The 20199-nt window shown below is 47.7% G+C and overlaps 1 protein-coding gene across 13 annotated transcripts in view; it reads right to left on the reverse strand.

The window, feature by feature from the left end:
* The window catches only part of arhgap23a (Rho GTPase activating protein 23a), a 100105-nt gene that overhangs the window by 40465 nt on the left and 39441 nt on the right, over window positions 1-20199 (reverse strand). For 6 of the 13 annotated variants that reach the window (XR_016485236.1, XR_016485235.1, XM_036938196.2 and 3 more), the window contains exon 1: window positions 2636-3994. The exons of 5 other annotated variants lie outside the window; for them this stretch is intronic. Coding sequence is in view for 6 of the 8 variants with exons in the window: in XM_036938196.2 (XP_036794091.2) it covers window positions 2636-2884 (249 nt within the window). In the remaining 2 variants the exon portion in view is untranslated. Of the gene's footprint in view, window positions 1-2635; window positions 4015-20199 lie in introns of those variants that run through there. 2 more of the 13 variants (XM_090193211.1, XM_090193209.1) reach the window with 1 other exon arrangement.

Here is a 20199-nt window from a genome sequence, read left to right on the forward strand (position 1 = left end):
ACAACCTAAAACTTCTTACCTGGGAATATTGAAGACTCATGTTAAAAGGAACCACCAGCTTTCGTATGTTCTCATGTTCTGAGCAAGGAACTTAAACGTTAGCTTTCTTACATGGCACATATTGCACTTTTACTTTCTTCTCCAACACTTTATTTTTGCATTATTTAAACCAAATTTAACATGTTTCATTATTTATTTGAGGCTAAATTGATTTTATTGATGTATTATATTAAGTTAAAATAAGTGTTCATTCAGTATTGTTGTAATTGTCATTATTACAAATACATTCTTAAAAAATTGGCCGATTAATCGGCATTGGCTTTTTTTGGTCCTCCAATAAATCGGTATCGGCGTTGAAAAATCCTAATCGGTCGACCTCTAGTCTATATAACCACATTGTGTTGCTATTGGGGTGGGCAGCAGACAGGTGTCCATCTCACCACTACTCTAACATTCATATCAGGCAGTACATCCCCAGCCTAACGATGATAGTTAGGAAGTGATTGTTAAGCTATATTAGTTCAGCGTTTGCAAATGATGGTGAAGAAAAGGAATGCCTGAAAGACATCTCTCTCACACACACACACACACACACACACACACACACACACACACACACACACACACACACACACACACTGGGGGAACAATGGTCTTTCAAACAGTTGAGAGCTGCATCCCGTTTGAAAAGTTGGGCTTTACAGAGGTTTACAAATGCTGACACGCTTTTAATCCAGAGACCCACTGTCCGCTTCGTAGCACTGGTCTGAGAGCTGGACGGATGGGTGGATGGGGGACGGATGGGTGGATGGGGGACGGGAGAAGAGAAAGGGATACAAACTGAAGAAGTGACAAGCACTGCTACTTTAAGGTTCAATAGTTCTTCCTGGTCAGATCAGGAAAAACCCAGGGCCCTAGCTACTGTGTATCAAAGGCCCTCCCACCTGTATCATTGTCTCTACTCCGGCTCCTCTCCAAGCCAGAATACATCCTAGTTCAAACTAGCATGACAGCCGACATCTGACTGTGTGTCGGTACAGTTGAAAAGGCCAGCCGCACCATGGCAGCCTTTTAAACACATACAGTATTTCACAATCGAGTATAAACAGTCATTCAGCAAACCTGACGCACAGCTTCAACAATAACGTCTCTGTGTTTTACACAACCGCCTGAATTCCACTGTCTGTCTGTCTGTCTGTCTGTCTGTCTGTCTGTGTGTGTTTGCTCAATAACCTGTCTGAGCCCTCTGTCAGATCAAGTCAGTTGATGTCACATCAGTTAAACAGGGTTTTCTCCTCGAGCAACTCTGCTGAATATGAATCTCCAGTAACACATACCCCCCTCACCCACCCTCCCCAAAACGGTCTCTAACCTACACCCCATGGGGGAAATAGGTAGGACTGGAGTGCCGAGGCTAGCACTACATTACTATCTGCATAATTATCCTCTTATTGTTTGTCTAACCAATGAAATTATCGAACCTGAGCTTTTAATCTACATGTCCGTAATAAAGCCATGTTGTGGGGGAAAACGTGTTCTGATTGGCTGGGCCTGGCTGCCAAGTGAACTGTAAATTGTTGCATGCTGCATTTATATTTTTGTTCAGTATACATCCACAGATCCTAGCCATAATAACCCAAACTCTCCTTAAACCCTACACTCAGTGGCATACAGGCAACAGTAAAGTATATCAGGCTACTGGGTGGATCAAAATGTGCCTACTCCCATCAGAGAGAGATACTGAGAGATTCCAGGACTGATGCTGTGCACATTACTGGTGTTACTATCCTGGTCAACACAATTACAGAGGGAGTAGGCTGAGATTCCAGGACTGATGCTGTACACATTACTGCGAGAGGCCATTACTGTACACAGACAGTGTGTTTCCTCCAGCTGTGTCTATACTATAGCCTGGTCCTAGCTGCTCTTTCCCCTGGCTGCCCACATTCCCCAAGCCGCCATTTCTCAACTGCATGTCTGAAAGAGAGACAGAGAGAGAAAGCAAACACACACTGCGCTTCAACACACACACACACACTGAGTGCACATGGATGAGAGATGCTCTGAATTCTGCAGGCCTGGAGGGCGCATTGAAGGGGGGGGGGGGGGGGGGGGGGGAGAGACAAACTGCCACATAACAAGCCCCTTCATCTGCCTTAACTCACTAATTAGTAACGCCCCTCCAGGGGGAAACAGTCAATATGGCACAACCCCCTAAAGAGGACAACACAACTATAGCTGATGCTTAATGATTACTGCATTATTGTTGCTCACATTCAGCATCACACTGCCACATACAAACCAGTGGAGGCTGCTGAGGGGAGGACGGCTCTTAATAATGTCTGGAACGGAGCGAATGGAATGGCATCAAACACATGGAAACCACTCATTGCGTTCCAGCCATTACCCCGAGCCCGTCCTCCCCAATTACAGTGCCACCAACCTCCTGTGACCGACAGAGAAAAACACGTGAGGAGAAGCTCTATCTCGCTAACACACAAACAAGCATACACACTGCACAATTTGCAAAACACCAGTTCCACATAACTATATGGATACCTCAACTGAGATTCTGAGGTAGACCCACAAACCTCCACCTTGCAGAGGTGTGGTGGGCACTGGGCACAGTCCTTACCCCGGGCTGGTGATAATGTTGCTGGGCACGGCTGCCGACCGGGACTGGCCTCATGGTGGGGGGCGAGGGCAAGGGGGCACCACGCAGCACTGCCAACCAGATACAGCGAGGCTCGGCGGCACTACAGTCCACTCCTACGGGATTCTGGAAGCACCACTCTGACCTAGTTGGTAGAGCAGGGTAAGGGGGCATAGCCGCGGGCATGGGGGCACAGAGATTACCCAACATGGGCCGACCCGATGCCAACATGGGCCACACACAGGAGGAGGCAAAGTCTTGACACTATCGCACAAACACGCTATTTTCCAGTAAATTACGCAGGTGTCAGTGTAACACCTACATCCTCTCTGGCCAAGTCATACTTCCATTGAGATGAACCAATCAGTGAAAGCAGAAGCCAAGAGGGCTAAGTAGCTCTTCAGATGGACCAAGATCATTCCTGAAAAGAAAAGAAAAATCCCAATAGTTCCAACCAACTCAGTTCAGTCTAGTCCCCTGTTCTCCTCGGTGTTCCTCTCCATCCTGATGCTGGCACGTCCCCAGATACATGCCTTTAGTTCCACATCACAGTCTCAAACTCCTGACCTCCAAGGACGTGAAGGAGCATTCCAAGGCACACACACTCACACGCACGCTGGGGGGCGCACGCATGCCGTGGTGAGGCGTCCTAGGCCCTGAAATGATATTAAAGACGTCCTGGAGAGCAGATGTATGCCAGAGTGGTAGCAGAGAGGTTTAGTTTCCCTACAGATAGACAGACGGTCTGACTGACTGACAGAGCGACTGACAGACTAACTGACAGTGCCTCTCCTCTCCCAGCACAGCAGTGTCCTGTCCAGTGTTGTTCAGCAGGACACAAAGCCACTGTGTCTGTCAACCCCCCTAACACACAAACTGTCACAGCTAGAGGGCTGGCTCCTCTGTCTCCACTGTCCTCTCTCCTCCTCTCGCTCTCTCTCTTTCCCGCCCTCCCTGTCTCTCTCTTCCCAAATCTCTTTTTTTCCCCCTCCTTCTGTCAGCCTCCAGCTCGCTGTCCAGCTTCACTTCTACCAATTCATCCTTCGCTCTGTCTCTGTCCCTCGTTCACGCTCTCCCTCCTCTGTTCCCTCCTGTCTGCACTCTGCTCCGTGTGATCCCTCACTCCATGATCATTCCAATCTGCCACGCAAAATCCACTTTGAGAGAGCCAAAAACACACACATACACAACATCCAACATGTACACTGTGAACACTGAGTGCCGGGCCCCGACACTGTGCTCCACTCTTGAAGTCCGGATGGAGTTTAACTGTAGGCTGGTGATGTGGTCTGCCTAAATCCAACAGCAGGTCCCTGTGGCTCTGTCCTGCCCTGTGTGTGTACAGGGAGTTTAGTGGCGCTTGTGTATGTGTGAAAGAGACACAGACACCGTGACACAGCTATGATGCCAGCACTCAACTTCCCCCCCCCCCCCAAAAAAGTCAGATTTCAAACACAAAGAAAAGAGACAGAGCACAACAGAATAAAACAGCTGCAATTGGACATCAATTTGACACTGCCTGTTACAGGTGAGGTTAGACTGGTTTCACCTGCTGCCATACAGTAGTGCAAGCACCAACACGACCACATCACCGGAACACACACGGTACACACACACACACACACCATGCTCTCCAGACACACACAGAAAATACACTTTGCAGGCTCACCTAGTGTATGTTGAAATACAATAAACATCAGTGGAGGCTGGTGAGGGGAGGACGGTTCATAATGACGGCTGGAACGGAGTGAATGGAATGGTATCAAACGCATGGAAACCATGTTTGATGTATTTGATACCATTACCACCTGTCCTCCCCAATTAAGGTGCCACCAACCTCCTGTGATAAACGCCCACCAGCTATACACAATACAAAATGTGCAGACGTACAAACTGTACACAAACACACTACACAAAAGGGAATGCTCCTTCCACACACAGACACACACGTGGTCCATAGAGTCACACACGTGTATAAATACACTGCTGGGGTGTAATTACGCTCTCATGAAGACTCAAATCTTATAGGCTGTGGGCTGTGCTGTGACTGTGGGCTGTGACTGTGGGCTGTGACCGTGAAGGGTTGTGTTCAGCCTGTGGTCAGACCGGAGGTTTGGGTTCTGACAGACTTCCAAGCAGAACCCGCCCAGGACCGGACGGAGAGACACCAGGACCGGACGGAGAGACACCAGGACCGGACGAGAGACACCAGGACCGGACGGAGAGACACCAGGACCGGACGGAGAGACACCAGGACCGGATGGTGAGACACCAGGATCGGACGGCGAGACACCAGGAGCAGATCACTCAGGGGGGACGTCCCATTCAGAAAAAGACCACAGCCAGATGGAAGCTTCAGAAGGGGACTGGCCTTGACAGGGGATACTGTGTGTATGACATCATAAGCTGGCACCCCCCTACGATGAGCCTACCTGGTTCAATCAATGAAAACGATCTGCTTATCACAAGTGCAGCATTGTGAGAGACTCATACTGAATTTTGCCGTAGAGTTTTGCCAATAACAGACAAGCCCAATTGGGAACAAAAGATCACTGTCTCTCCCTCTCTTTAGTGACCTGTGACAATATTTACCAAAACAGGAGAAGGAGAAGCAAGCAACAGAAGAGCGGAGAGAAAAGGTGTTGAGTTACAGTTCACACGGAGGACAAAGTAGTCACACACTGTGCGCTGTCACAATACCACCGTTGCCACCAGTGACCCATGCTGGCCGCTGATTGGCGCACAGGTACACATTCCTGCTACGTTGTGGTTGGATGAGGCCTAAACACCACTAGCGCCTGAACATCCCGGGAGAAAGGGAACACCTGTATGCCTGTCTGTCTGTGGCTCGTCGTCTTCATTTCTTCGTCATCGTAACCTCGCATTCGCTCCTAAAGCCCTTGAAGTCCTGAAATCAAAGAGTGTGAGTTTCAAACGGCACACGCCGCTAATCTCTGGAGAGACGCCACACTGTTCGCCTCTTGCCCCCACCCTACCCTACAGCCGCCCTGGACCTTCGCCCTCCCTGCCATGGGCACCACCGAGCCAGAAAGAGAGAGAGTGAGTGAGTGAGTGAGTGAGTGAGTGAGTGAGTGAGTGAGTGAGTGAGTGAGTGAGTGAGTGAGTGAGTGAGAGAGAGAGAGAGAGTGAGAGAGAAAGCGGAGGGAGTGCCTGCTCACAGACAGATTAGTTGGTAGATAATAAATACCCTTCATAGTGACGCCAACACCACCGGCCAGTAGATTAACTAACACAGCCCGATGGGGAAACAGCCCGATGGAGACACAGCCCGATGGGGACACAGCCCGATGGGGACACAGCCCGATGGGGACACAGCCCGATGGGGACACAGCCCGATGGGGACACAGCCCGATGGAGACACAGCCCGATGGGGACACAGCCCGATGGGGAAACAGCCCGATGGAGACACAGCCCGATGGGGACACAGCCCGATGGGGACACAGCCCGATGGGGACACAGCCCGATGGGGACACAGCCCGATGGGGAAACAGCCCGATGGGGACACAGCCCGATGGGGACACAGCCCGATGGGGACACAGCCCGATGGGGACACAGCCCGATGGAGACACAGCCCGATTGGGACACAGCCCGATGGGGAAACAGCCCGATGGAGACACAGCCCGATGGGGACACAGCCCGATGGGGACACAGCCCGATGGGGACACAGCCCGATGGGGAAACAGCCCGATGGAGACACAGCCCGATGGGGAAACAGCCCGATGGGGACACAGCCCGATGGGGACACAGCCCGATGGGGACACAGCCCGATGGGGACACAGCCCGATGGAGACACAGCCCGATGGGGACACAGCCCGATGGGGACACAGCCCGATGGAGACACAGCCCGATGGGGACACAGCCCGATGGGGACACAGCCCGATGGAGACACAGCCCGATGGGGAAACAGCCCGATGGGGAAACAGCCCGATGGGGAAACAGTCCGATGGAGACCCAGTCCGATGGGGAAACAGTCCGATGGAGACCCAGTCCGATGGAGAAACAGTCCGATGGGGAAACAGCCCGATGGGGAAACAGCCCGATGGGGAAACAGTCCGATGGGAAAACAGTCCGATGGAGACCCAGTCCGATGGGGAAACAGCCCGATGGGGAAACAGCCCGATGGGGAAACAGTCCGATGGAGACCCAGTCCGATGGGGAAACAGCCCGATGGAGACCCAGTCCGATGGGGAAACAGCCCGATGGGGAAACAGCCCGATGGGGAAACAGCCCGATGGGGAAACAGTCCGATGGGGAAACAGTCCGATGGAGACCCAGTCCGATGGGGAAACAGTCCGATGGGGAAACAGTCCGATGGAGACCCAGTCCGATGGGAAAACAGTCCGATGGAGAAACAGTCCGATGGAGACCCAGTCCGATGGAGACCCAGTCCGATGGAGAAACAGTCCGATGGAGAAACAGTCCGATGGGGAAACAGTCCGATGGGGAAACAGTCCGATGGGGAAACAGTCCGATGGGGAAACAGTCCGATGGAGACCCAGTCCGATGGGGAAACAGTCCGATGGAGACCCAGTCCGATGGGGAAACAGTCCGATGGGGAAACAGTCCGATGGGGAAACAGTCCGATGGGGACCCAGTCCGATGGAGACCCAGTCCGATGGAGAAACAGTCCGATGGGGAAACAGCCCGATGGAGAAACAGTCCGATGGGGAAACAGTCCGATGGAGACCCAGTCCGATGGAGACCCAGTCCGATGGAGACCCAGTCCGATGGGGAAACAGCCCGATGGAGACCCAGTCCGATGGAGACCCAGTCCGATGGAGACCCAGTCCGATGGAGAAACAGTCCGATGGGGAAACAGTCCGATGGGGAAACAGTCCGATGGGGAAACAGTCCGATGGGGAAACAGTCCGATGGAGACCCAGTCCGATGGAGACCCAGTCCGATGGAGACCCAGTCCGATGGAGACCCAGTCCGATGGAGAAACAGTCCGATGGGGAAACAGTCCGATGGGGAAACAGTCCGATGGGGAAACAGTCCGATGGGGAAACAGTCCGATGGGGAAACAGTCCGATGGAGACCCAGTCCGATGGAGACCCAGTCCGATGGGGAAACAGCCCGATGGGGAAACAGCCCGATGGGGAAACAGCCCGATGGGAAAACAGTCCGATGGAGACCCAGTCCGATGGAGACCCAGTCCGATGGAGACCCAGTCCGATGGAGACCCAGTCCGATGGAGACCCAGTCCGATGGGGAAACAGTCCGATGGAGACCCAGTCCGATGGAGACCCAGTCCGATGGAGACCCAGTCCGATGGAGACCCAGTCCGATGGGGAAACAGTCCGATGGAGACCCAGTCCGATGGAGACCCAGTCCGATGGGGAAACAGTCCGATGGAGACCCAGTCCGATGGAGACCCAGTCCGATGGGGAAACAGTCCGATGGGAAACAGTCCGATGGGGAAACAGTCCGATGGAGACCCAGTCCGATGGGGACCCAGTCCGATGGGGAAACAGTCCGATGGGGAAACAGTCCGATGGGGAAACAGTCCGATGGAGACCCAGTCCGATGGAGACCCAGTCCGATGGGGACCCAGTCCGATGGGGAAACAGTCCGATGGGGAAACAGTCCGATGGGGAAACAGTCCGATGGGGAAACAGTCCGATGGGGAAACAGTCCGATGGGGAAACAGTCCAATGGAGACACAGCAGATCAGGCCCACTCCCATTCTTCACTGACTGACTGAGAACCACCAGCCAAAACAACCCCATACACACAGCTAGCTGAGCAAGACATCAGGCAGGATCTATATCAGAGAGATGCAGGGGTATAAATATAAAATACTTTACATTTTTAACAACTTTTACTTCACTACAATCCTAAAGAAATATTGCACTTTTTACTCCAAACATTTCCCCTGACAACCCAAAGTACTTGTTACATTTTGAATGCTTAGCAGGACAGGAAAATCGTGAAATTCCCGCACTTATCAAGAGAACACGTGGTCATCCCTTCTGCCTCTATTCTGGAGGACTGACTAAACACAAATCGTGTGCCCCTGGCTATCCGTACATTTTAAAAACAAGAACATGATGCCATTCGCTTTGCTTAATATAAGGAATTTGAAATGATTTATACTTTTACTTTTGATACTTAAGTATATTAAAAAACCAAATACTTTTAGTAGTATTTTACTGGGTGACTTTCACTTTTACAACTTTCTATTAAAGAATCTATACTTTTACTCAAATATGACAATTGGGTACTTTTTCCACCACTGGAGAGATACATAAGAGACACAAACAGTGTGTGTGTGTTTAATAAAAACTAGGCAAGTCAGTTAAGAACAAGTTCTTATTTACAATGACGGCCTAGGAACAGTGGGTTAACTGCCTTGTTCAGGGGCAGAACGACAGAGTTTTAACTTGTCAGCTCGGGGATTCAATCTTGCAACCTTTCGGTTACTAGTCCAACGCTCTAACCACTAACCACTAAGCTACCTGCCGCCCCAGCCATTGAGCTGTGTTAGAGAGAGAGAGTGAGACGTTCAGTGTCAGTGAGAGAGATCAAACAAATGACTATGCGGGCAAAACAGGGGGATGTTTTCAGTAAACACAGACACAAGAGTTTAACAAGAAGAAACTCGGGTCACTGAGGACAAGGTGGCTATGAAGGTGTGTGTGTGTGTGTGTGTGTGTGTGTGTGTTGAGAGGTTTTCCTCTAGGCCTATGTTTCCAGGTCAGAGTCATGGCCAGCCCAGAGGAATCCACCACTCTACACAGCCTTCCACTGTCACTATAACTCCCTGTGTGTAGCTAGAGACACATACAGTAAGCACAGTGAAAACGAGAGGAAGAGAGAACGAGAGAGGCTGGGTAACTGGTGGACTCTGCCCATCAGTCCAGGAAACATTAGATAGCAGAACAGTCTAGACAGACGACCATTACCCCCAGCAGTGGATCCTATGAAAAGCAGTGGATGGATAAAAAAAGGACCGGTCTCTTTTAAGCAGGTTAATTTGAACTCTAATCTCCCGCAAATCCACGACACTCAGAGGCCCAAAGGCTGAGTTCACAGGGAGCAGTTACAGCTCTCTGGCCACTAGAGGGCAGACATAACATGCAGCTCAACGGCAGATGTGAGAACAGAGTGGAAACCCACACACAGTTAGTTTTACTGTAGTAGGATGGCTGTGTCATCACAGGGCTTTCAGTGCAGGGGATGGATGTGCTTGGAAAATATGGTGTTACTCTGAAGGTGTGAGGGAATGTAAGCACTGGTCTACAGTCAGTTTTAGGTTCCCTTTCTAATGGTTATGGCTAGGGCTGGGACAGGGTACTCTGACGGGAGATCAGGGGTGAGGTCACACCTGTTGTGAGGAGGAAAGAGTGGTAGGAGGCCAGTGGCAGGTGGAGTTGGGGAAACAAGAGCGGAGTCCTCTTACGTCTTCGTCCCCCTCACCTCTAACCCATCGACACAGCTGAGAGGAGCAGGGTGGTCCCTCCCTGCCTGGCCCTGTCTGACTGCATGACACAACACGCCCCATCTCTCCAGCAGACGGGTAACAAACAAATTAGACCCACCTGACCCTCGACTTTTCCCACAGGAACGCAGACAGCACGTTATGGATGCATTCTACGTGTGTGTGTGTGTGTGTGTGTGTGTGGTGACCTCATGCTGTTCTAATTTAACCATGTGAGATCATGTGAGTTCTAACCTGGGCCAACCCAGACTGATCCACACTCTCACAGACACATCCATCCGACCCGGATTCCCCTTACTCATAGAAGCAATGACACACATTCAGGCGCACACACCACCACATGCACGCATTGATGCATACAGTGATTACAGGGAACATGGCACTACTGGGGTGAGACACATAGCGGAAGGTGATTGGCTGAGTGGAGAGCTCAGAGAGAGCTGATTGGCTGAATGTGGATATCGGTGGGATACAAGGAGGTGGGTGTGTCCAATATATCCTTCAGTGAACATCCATGACCCCACTAATGACCAAGGGGAACATGGGATACATGCGTCAGGCAGCCAGCCTGAAACCTAGCAGGCCAGAGAGCGAGAGAGGGAGAGAAAGAGAGTTGATAGAGATTATAAATACAACTCATATTTATGTTGATTTAATTTCCCTACTCGCACATTGTTACAACACTGTACACATAGTCATAACATAACATTTGAAATGTCTCTATCGTTTTGAAACTTTTGTGAGTGTAATGTTTGCTGTTCAGTTCTGATAGTTTTTTTTCACTTTTGTTTATTATCTATTCCATTTGCTTAGGCAATGTAAACCAATAAAGTCCTTTGAATGGAAGAGAGAGACCGAGCGAGAGGTCGAGAGACCGAGCGAGAGGTCGAGAGAGCGATGTAAAGCAGAAACAAAAGATGGAGAAGTAGCAGGCAGATGGAGAGCAGAATGAGACAGATATGATCACACACACACACACACACACACACACACACACACACAGGGCACTAATATCCCTAAATATGGAGTTATCCTGTGGCTGGGTTTGTTAAGTATAGTCTTCAGTGTGGTCAGAATTCCTCCCCTGGCTGTACTATACTGGAAGATGCCTGCATGAGGACCAGGGGTTGGAAGAGCTTGGAGGATGTGTGCTTTGATTGGGAAGACACACATCCACCCTATGGCAAGGGTTTTCAAACTGTTCTAGCCCAGGGCCCCCGCCCAGCCAAACCAGTGACCCAGGGCCCCCGCCCAGCCAAACCAGTGACCCAGGGCCCCCACCCAGCCAAACCAGTGACCCAGGGCCCCCATCATATGTTAGCAAAAAAATAAATCACATATTTTCTTATCATCGGGTGAATGCTATTGGCAAGTAGAAGTAATCAACATTTAAAAAATGAATAGATTTGGTAGACAGTTTTATAAAGGAAGTGTAAACTTTAAACTAGCTAGAGAGGCATCTTGACAATGTAGAGAAAATGTTGCTGTAGTAAAGCCATTTCGAAAACAAATTCAATTGAGATAAGAACATTTAGCAGTTCTGAAGCAAATTTCAAGCAATTCTACACTGTTTGGCATGGAGCGGAGAGATAATTTTACAGTTTTTAAAGCTAATTTCCTGCAATGCTATGCATTTTGCCATGGCTAATGCTGTGTTCCTCTGCTCAAACGTTATAACAACATCTATGGTCATGTGCCCTGAATTTTCAATTCTCCCTGACTGTCTCGATTTAATTTGATCGTTAGGTCTCTAAGATGGTATTCGATCTGTTTTTCCATCCAGAAAATGACCACTTAGGCAGGCAGTCTAAGAATGTTTTATATAGAAAAAAAACATGTAATTAGCTCCAATGACTGTACTTTCCTCCATATTTCATGGAGAGTTTGAGATTTTGCAATGAAGTCATTTGTCTACTTCCCCAGAGTCGGATAGCTTGCTAACGGTTCCTGTAGACTTCCGGTCATTGCGCTAACGCTAGCTAGCATTGGCACGTGAAGCTACCTCTAACTTCTCTTATAATGGACGCAGAGACATAAAAATGGCATGCACGATGGTATTCTGTTGCAGCGAGCATTAAAAAAAATCCCCCTAGGGTGCCACAGACCCCAGTTTGAAAACCCCTGCTTTAAGACACACCCATCTGCTTTAAGACACACCCACTGCTTTACACAGCCACCTGCTTTAAGACACACCCACTGCTTTACACAGCCACCTGCTTTAAGACACACCAACTGCACTTAAATGTGGTGTGCAGGTCTCACCCCCATGGAGCATTATCGTTAGGTTGATGAATAATTAACTAGTATGAGCTGTTGGTACATGAAGGAGGATGGGGGGGGGGGGGGGGGGGGGATTGACTGAGGTGAGACAGACAGACAGACAGACAGACAGACAGACGATGATATGAGAATTTCATTCTCCCTTTACAACCCTCCTGGGCTTTCCTGTCTCATTCTTCCTTTTCTCCCTCCCTCTCTCTCTCTCTCTCTCTCTCTCTCCCTCCATCTCCCCAACAACTACCACACACTAAGTGGAGAGAGAGTGATACACTTCAGCCTACTGGTTCCTCATTTGAAGCCGTTTGTTTATGAGGAGAGTTTGGTCACGTTCACTGAGACAATCGCATCTAAGAGATGAAGGGGTAACTGGAAAGGCACGAGACGGGACGTGTCCAAATTGACCTGTTTTTACTCAACTGTGAAATTATTCTGCTCTAAAAATACACCCATGTTCTGAGCATGTCTTTTTTTGTTTGTTCTGTTTCTCTGGGTGCTCTTGTTATTCCACTTGAGTACAGCAGCTGCTCTTCTTGTGGTCGCCGTCGACAACGTTGCAAACCCCCGCCCATCACCGTGGTGCCCATCTCGCCTGACGACCAACCACATCACTTCTTGCTACTACACCTCTGGAGGACATCAATCTCAGGAGTGTGCAACGGTGACAGGCACAATGACAATTCTCCACCCCACCACCATCAATAACATTACATCTACCAACTCACTTTCCCATCAATACGTCTGCAGGTCATTCTCTTCCAGAACCCTTGCACCACTAGAGTCCACATCTAGTAGGGTCTGTCTGAAGGTTGCTGTGAGAGGCAGCGGCTGGGTCTTGTCAGGTACAGAACCTCGTCTTGATTATGTCTCAACATTAACATCCATCTCCCTGTGTGTATTCCATGTAGCATGTAACTTAAACAGAGGAACGACAACATCTGGCAGAGAGCTACTCCCCCCACCCCCCCCCCCCCCCCGAACCACAACCACTGGGAGCAATCAGAGCATCACGATTGGCCTCCGCTGCAATCACAGCCCCCCACCCCCTCCTTTTTTCCCCTTTCTTTCTCTCGCTCTCTTTTTTCCAGTGTGTTTTCAGAAGTAGAGTGGAGCTCCAGAAGCCACAGGGTTTCAGCAGGCCTCCGTGCCCCCCCCAACTGCCAGTATATTTAGCCGATCTGAGCCTCCATGTAATTAACAGATGAAAATTATAACTTTGGGCCGGGGATGACGTTTCTGTTTCCCTCCGGGGCATGGGCAGAGACTGAAACTGGACCTGCCTGGCTCATCACGGAGCCACACCGGGCAGTGGGCCAAAGGCATGGGCGTGATGGAGCCAGCATTGAGCCAAGATGGAGGAGGACTCGCACCGATGGATGGAGTGTATAATACTCTGAGCCAGGCAGGGTCTGAATGTTAATAATACAGTCAAGTTAGATGGTCAATCACACCACACACCACTGGAGTTTCCATTCGAAGTCAGATGGCTTTTACATTCCTACCACGATCCAAAGACTGGAGGAGAATGATTTAGGAGAAAGATGGAGGAGAGGAGAGTTCATTGTCCTTACTGTACACACAGGAAAACATATATCCAACACACACACACACTCATACACACAGCGTGAGTGTGAGCACCGTTTCTAGGTGGGAAAAAGGCCTATGTTCACATTTCTAACCTCTCACTCTCCTTTCTCTCACTCTCTCATTAACATATACAGTTGAAGTTTATATACACCCTAGCCAAATACATTTAAACTCAGTTTTTCACAATTCCTGACATTTAATCCGAGTAAACATTATCTGTCTTAGGTCAGTTATGATCACCACTTTATTTTAATAATGTGAAATATCAGAGAGAATTATTTATTTCAGCTTTAATTTCTTTCATCACATTCCCAGTGGGTCAGACGTTTGTTTATATTACACTCAATTACTATTTGGTAGCATTGCCTTCAAATTGTTTAACTTGGGTCAAATGTTTTGAGTAGCCTTCCACAAGCTTCCCACAATAAGTTGTATGATTTTTGGCCCATTTCTCCTGACAGAGCTGGTGTAACTGAATCAGGTTTTTAGGCCTCCTTGCTGGCACACGCTTTTTCGGTTCTGCCCAAAAATTTTCTATAGGATTGAGGTCAGGGCTTTGTGATGGCCACTCCAATACCTTGACTTTGTTGTCCTTAAGCCATTTTGCCACAACTTTGGAAGTATGCTTGGGGTCATTGTCCATTTGGAAGACCCATTTTCCAACCAACTGATGTCTTGAGATGTTGCTTCAATATATCCACATAAGTTTCCTCCCTCATGACGCCATCTATTTTGTGAAGTGCACAAGTCCCTCCTGCAGCAAAGCACCCCCACAACATGATGCTGCCACCCCCATGCTTCACGGTTGGGATGGTGTTCTTTGGCTTGCAAGCCTCCCCCTTTTCCTCCAAACATAACGATGGTCACTATGGGCAAACAGTTCTATTTTTGTTTCTTGAGACCAATAGACATTTCCCCCCAAAAGTACGATCTTTGTCCCCATGTGCAGTTGCAAACCGTAGTCTGGCTTTTTAATGGCGGTTTTGGAGCAGTGGCTTCTTCCTTACTGAGCGGCCTTTCAGGTCATGTCAATATAGGACTCCTTTTACTGTGGATATAGATACTTTTGTACCGGTTTCCTCCAGCATCTTCACAAGGTCCTTTACTGTTGTTCTGGGATTGATTTGCCCTTTTCATCTCTAGGAGACAAAACGCGTCTCCTTCCTGAGCGGTATGACGGCTGCGTGGTCCCGTGGTGTTTATACTTGCGTACTATTGTTTGTACAGATGAACGTCATCCACAGGTACACCTCCAATTGACTCAAATGATGTCAATTAGTCTATCAGAAGCTTCTAAAGCCATGATATCATTTTCTGGAGTTTTCCAAGCTGTTTAAAGGCACAGTCAACTTAGTGTATGTAAACTTCTGACCCACTGGAATTGTGATACAGTGAATTACAAGTGAAATAATCTGTCTGTAAACAATTGTTGGAAAAATTACTTGTGTCATGCACAAAGTAGGTGTTAACAAACTATAGTTTTGGTAAGTCGGTTAGGACAAGAAATTTGTGCAGTGGTTGAAAAACAAGTTTTAATGACTCCAACCTAAGTGTTTGTAAACTTCTGACTTCAACTGTATCTCTCTCAGTCTCTTTCTACCATACCCAATCCTCCCATCTCTCTCAGTCTCTTTCTACCATACCCAATCCTCCCATCTCTCCCAGTCTCTTTCTACCATACCCAATCCTCCCATCTCTCACAGTCTCTTTCTACCATACCCAATCCTCCCATCTCTCCCAGTCTCTTTCTACCATACCCAATCCTCCCATCTCTCCCAGTCTCTTTCTACCATACCCAATCCTCCCATCTCTCCCAGTCTCTTTCTACCATACCCAATCCTCCCATCTCTCCCAGTCTCTTTCTACCATACCCAATCCTCCCATCTCTCCCAGTCTCTTTCTACCATACCCAATCCTCCCAGTCTCTTTCTACCATACCCAATTTTCCCATCTCTCCCAGTCTCTTTCTACCATACCCAATCCTCCCATCTCTCCCAGTCTCTTTCTACCATACCCAATCCTCCCATCTCTCCCAGTCTCTTTCTACCATACCCAATCCTCCCATCTCTCCCAGTCTCTTTCTACCATACCCAATCCTCCCATCTCTCCCAGTCTCTTTCTACCATACCCAATCCTCCCATCTCTCCCAGTCTCTTTCTACCATACCAATCCTCCCATCTCTCCCAGTCTCTTTCTACCATACCCAATCCTCCCATCTCTCCCAGTCTCTTTCTACCATACCCAATCCTCCCATCTCTCCCAGTCTCTTTCTACCATACCCAATCCTCCCATCTCTCCCAGTCTCTTTCTACCATACCCAATCCTCCCATCTCTCCCAGTCTCTTTCTACCATACCCAATCCTCCCATCTCTCCCAGTCTCCTTCTACCATACCCAATCCTCCCATCTCTCCCAGTCTCTTTCTACCATACCCAATCCTCCCATCTCTCCCAGTCTCTTTCTACCATACCCAATCCTCCCAGTCTCTTTCTACCATACCCAATTTTCCCATCTCTCCCAGTCTCTTTCTACCATACCAAATCCTCCCATCTCTACCAGTCTCTTTCTACCATACCCAATCCTCCCAGTCTCCTTCTACCATACCAAATCCTCCCATCTCTACCAGTCTCTTTCTACCATACCCAATCCTCCCAGTCTCTTTCTACCATACCCAATCCTCCCATCTCTCCCAGTTCTGTTTTTCATTCACTGCTCCAGTCCACACGTTCTCTCTATCAGCACTTAAGAGTCAGTGAACTCTCTCTCTGCTGGAGTGGAGGACAACGTCCTAGGGAGTGTGGGACAGCAACAACAGCACAGCACCCAGCCAACGAACAGAACACACCACTAAACTCGAACAACTCGCTGCCCTTTTCTCTTCACAAGGCTTTTCCCCATTCAACATTCTGTTCCCTCGCTCTCTAATTAAGTGACCCGTCAACATATCTGCCAAAACTCAGAGCTGGAGTTTCATTGTCGTTCACAAGAGACCCCACAGCAGACCAAGGGAGAAGAAAGCAGAGACCAGGGCAACCAGAACTAAGAGGAACGTGGTCGTGCTACGCTGTGCTAGTCTGGACTTGAGCTGCTGCTGCTCCCACTATCCACACTGTACACTGGGATAAGGCGATGCAGAGATGACACAGAGGTTTCGGGGCTCCGCCCCCCTGATCCAGCGTCTGATCCAGCCATGCCCTATCCTCCACTGGCACAGAGATGACACCCAGATAGGTCCTTCTCCCTGAGTATGTTTTGAAAAATGGCAGGATAGGCTCTCCTCGTCCTCACTATCGTCTCATCTTCAGTAGAGCTGCACACTCCTTCCTGTTGATAGAAGGAACGCTGTACAGCCCAGCCAGCCGTGCATGCGTGTGTGCGTGCGTGTTCTAGACCAGTACACCCCCCCCCTGCTGGTTCTATATGCCACAGGCTCTGCCTTATATCCCCATGTGTAATTTGATGAGCTACATATGCCAGGCCTGATGGCCATTCTGTGTCTTTAGCCTCTGTCACTGTGTGTTAGTGGCCTTTCCTGCATGCCAGAGAAGAGCTTAGCTGTGGGTAGAAGATGGAGGCTGGCATAGACTCAGAGAGACGGGTGCTTCGAGCATTCTGCCCCTCCAGACCGTGAGAGTCTCTATGTTCTACACAGCAGACAAAGGTCAGATACAAGACACTCTCAAGTCAATTCAATTCAATTCAATTCAAGGGGCTTTATTGGCAAGGGAAACATATGTTTACATTGCAAAAGCAAGTGAAATAGATAATAAACAAATGTGAAATAAACAAAGCAGAATTAACAGTTAACATTACACCAAAAGAATAAAGATATTTAAAATGTTTTATTATGGCTATATACAGTGTTGTAACAATGTGCAAATAGTTCAAATAAATAAACATAAATATGGGTTGTATTTACAATGGTGTTTGTTCTTCACTGGTTGCCCTTTTCTTGTGGCAACAGGTCACAAATCTTGCTGCTGTGATGGCACACTGTGGTATTTCACCCAGTAGATATGGGAGTTCATCAAAATTGGAATCTGTGTAATCTGAGGGAAATATGTCTCTCTAATAGAGGTCGACCGATTAATCGGAATGGCTGATTAATTAGGGCCGATTTAAAGTTTTCATAACAATCGGAAATCTGTATTTTTGGGCGCCGATTTGACGATTTTATATATACATATACACTGGGATATATATATATATATATATATATATACACACTGGGATTTATATATATATATATATATATATATATATATATATATATATATATATATATATATATATATATATATATATATATATATATATATATATATATATATATATATATATATATATATATATATACATTATACCTTTATTTAACTAGGCAAGTCAGTTAAGAACACATTCTTATTTTCAATGACGGCCTAGGAACGGTGGGTTAACTGTCTCGTTCAGGGGCAGAACGACCAATTTTCACCTTGTCAGCTCGGGGGATCCAATCTTGCAACCTTACAGTTAACTAGTCCAACGCAATAATGACCTGCCTCTCTCTCGTTGCACTCCACAAGGAGACTGCATGTTATGCAAATGCAGTAAGCCAAGGTAAGTTGCTAGCTAGCATTAAACTTATCTTATAAAAAACTATCAATCATAATCACTAGTTAACTACACATGATATTACTAGATATTATCTAGCGTGTCCTGCGTTGCATATTATCTGACTGAGCATGCAAGCATACAAGTATTTAAGTATCTGACTGAGCGGTGGTAGGCAGAATCAAGCGCGTAAACATTCATTCAAACAGCACTTTCGTGCGTTTTTCCAGCAGCTCTTCGTTGTGCGTCAAGCATTGCGCTGTTTATGACTTCAAGCCTATCAACTCCCTAGATGAGGCTGGTTTAACCAAAGTAAAATGGCTAGCTAGTTAGCGCGCGCTAATAGCGTTTCAAACGTTGCTCGCTCTGAGCCTTGGGGTGGTTGTTTCCCTTGCTCTGCATGGGTAACGCTGCTTCGATGGTGGCTGTTGTCGTTGTGTTGCTGGTTTGAGCCCAGGGAGGAGCGAGGAGAGGGACGGAAGCTATACTGTTACACTGGCAATACTGAAGTGCCTATAAGAACATCCAATAGTCAAAGGTTAATGATATACAAATGGTATGGAGGGAAATAGTCCTATAATTCCTATAATAACTACAACCTAAAACTTCTTACCTGGGAATATTGAAGACTCATGTTAAAAGGAACTACCAGCTTTCATATGTTCTCATGTTCTGAGCAAGGAACTTAAACGTTAGCTTTCTTACATGGCACATATTGCACTTTTACTTTCTTCTCCAACACTTTGTTTTTGCATTATTTAAACCAAATTGAACATGTTTCATTATTTACTTGAGGCTAAATTGATTTTATTGATGTATTATATTTTAATTTAATAAGTGTTAATTCAGTATTGTTGTAATTGACATTATTACAAATACATTTTTAAAAAATTGTCCGATTAATCGGTATTGGCTTTTTGTGGTCCTCCAATAATCGGTATCGGTGTTGAAAAATCATAATCGGTCGAGCTCTACTCTCTAATATGTTCATCTATTGGGCAGGAGGTTAGGAAGTGCAGCTCAGTTCCCACCTCATTTTGTGGGCAGTGTGCACATAGCCTGCCTTCTTGAGGGCCATGTCTGTCTATGGCGGCCTTTCTCAATAGCAAGGCTATGCTCACTGAGTCTGTACATAGTCAAAGCTTTCCTTAAGTTTGGGTCAGTCACAGTGGTCAGGTATTCTGCCACTGTGTACTCTCTGTTTAGGGCCAAATAGCATGCTAGTTTGCAATGTGTCAAGTAATTCTCTTTTTGTTTGCTCATGATTTAGTTGGGTGTAATTGTGTTGCTGTCCTGGGGCTCTGTGGGGTCTGTTTGTGTTTGTGAACAGAGCCCCAAGACCAGCTTGCTTAGGGGACTCTTCTCCAGGTTCATCTCTCTGTAGGTGATGGCTTTGTTATGGAAGGTTTGGGAATCGCTTCCTTTTAGGTGGTTGTAGAAATGAACGTCTCTTTTCTGGATTTTGATAATTAGCGGGTATCGGCCTAATTCTGCTCTGCGTGCATTATTTGGTGTCTCAATTTGGTCTCTCACACTTTCACTCACTCACTCACAGTAACCTTAGCTCTGACACCATCTCAAATGTAATAATTGAAGACCATGTGTGCACACAGTTCTAACAGAGCATATGA

This window comes from Oncorhynchus mykiss, chromosome 12, assembly GCF_057628025.1.
Source record: "Oncorhynchus mykiss isolate SJ-2025 chromosome 12, ASM5762802v1, whole genome shotgun sequence".
Taxonomy (NCBI): domain Eukaryota; kingdom Metazoa; phylum Chordata; class Actinopteri; order Salmoniformes; family Salmonidae; genus Oncorhynchus; species Oncorhynchus mykiss.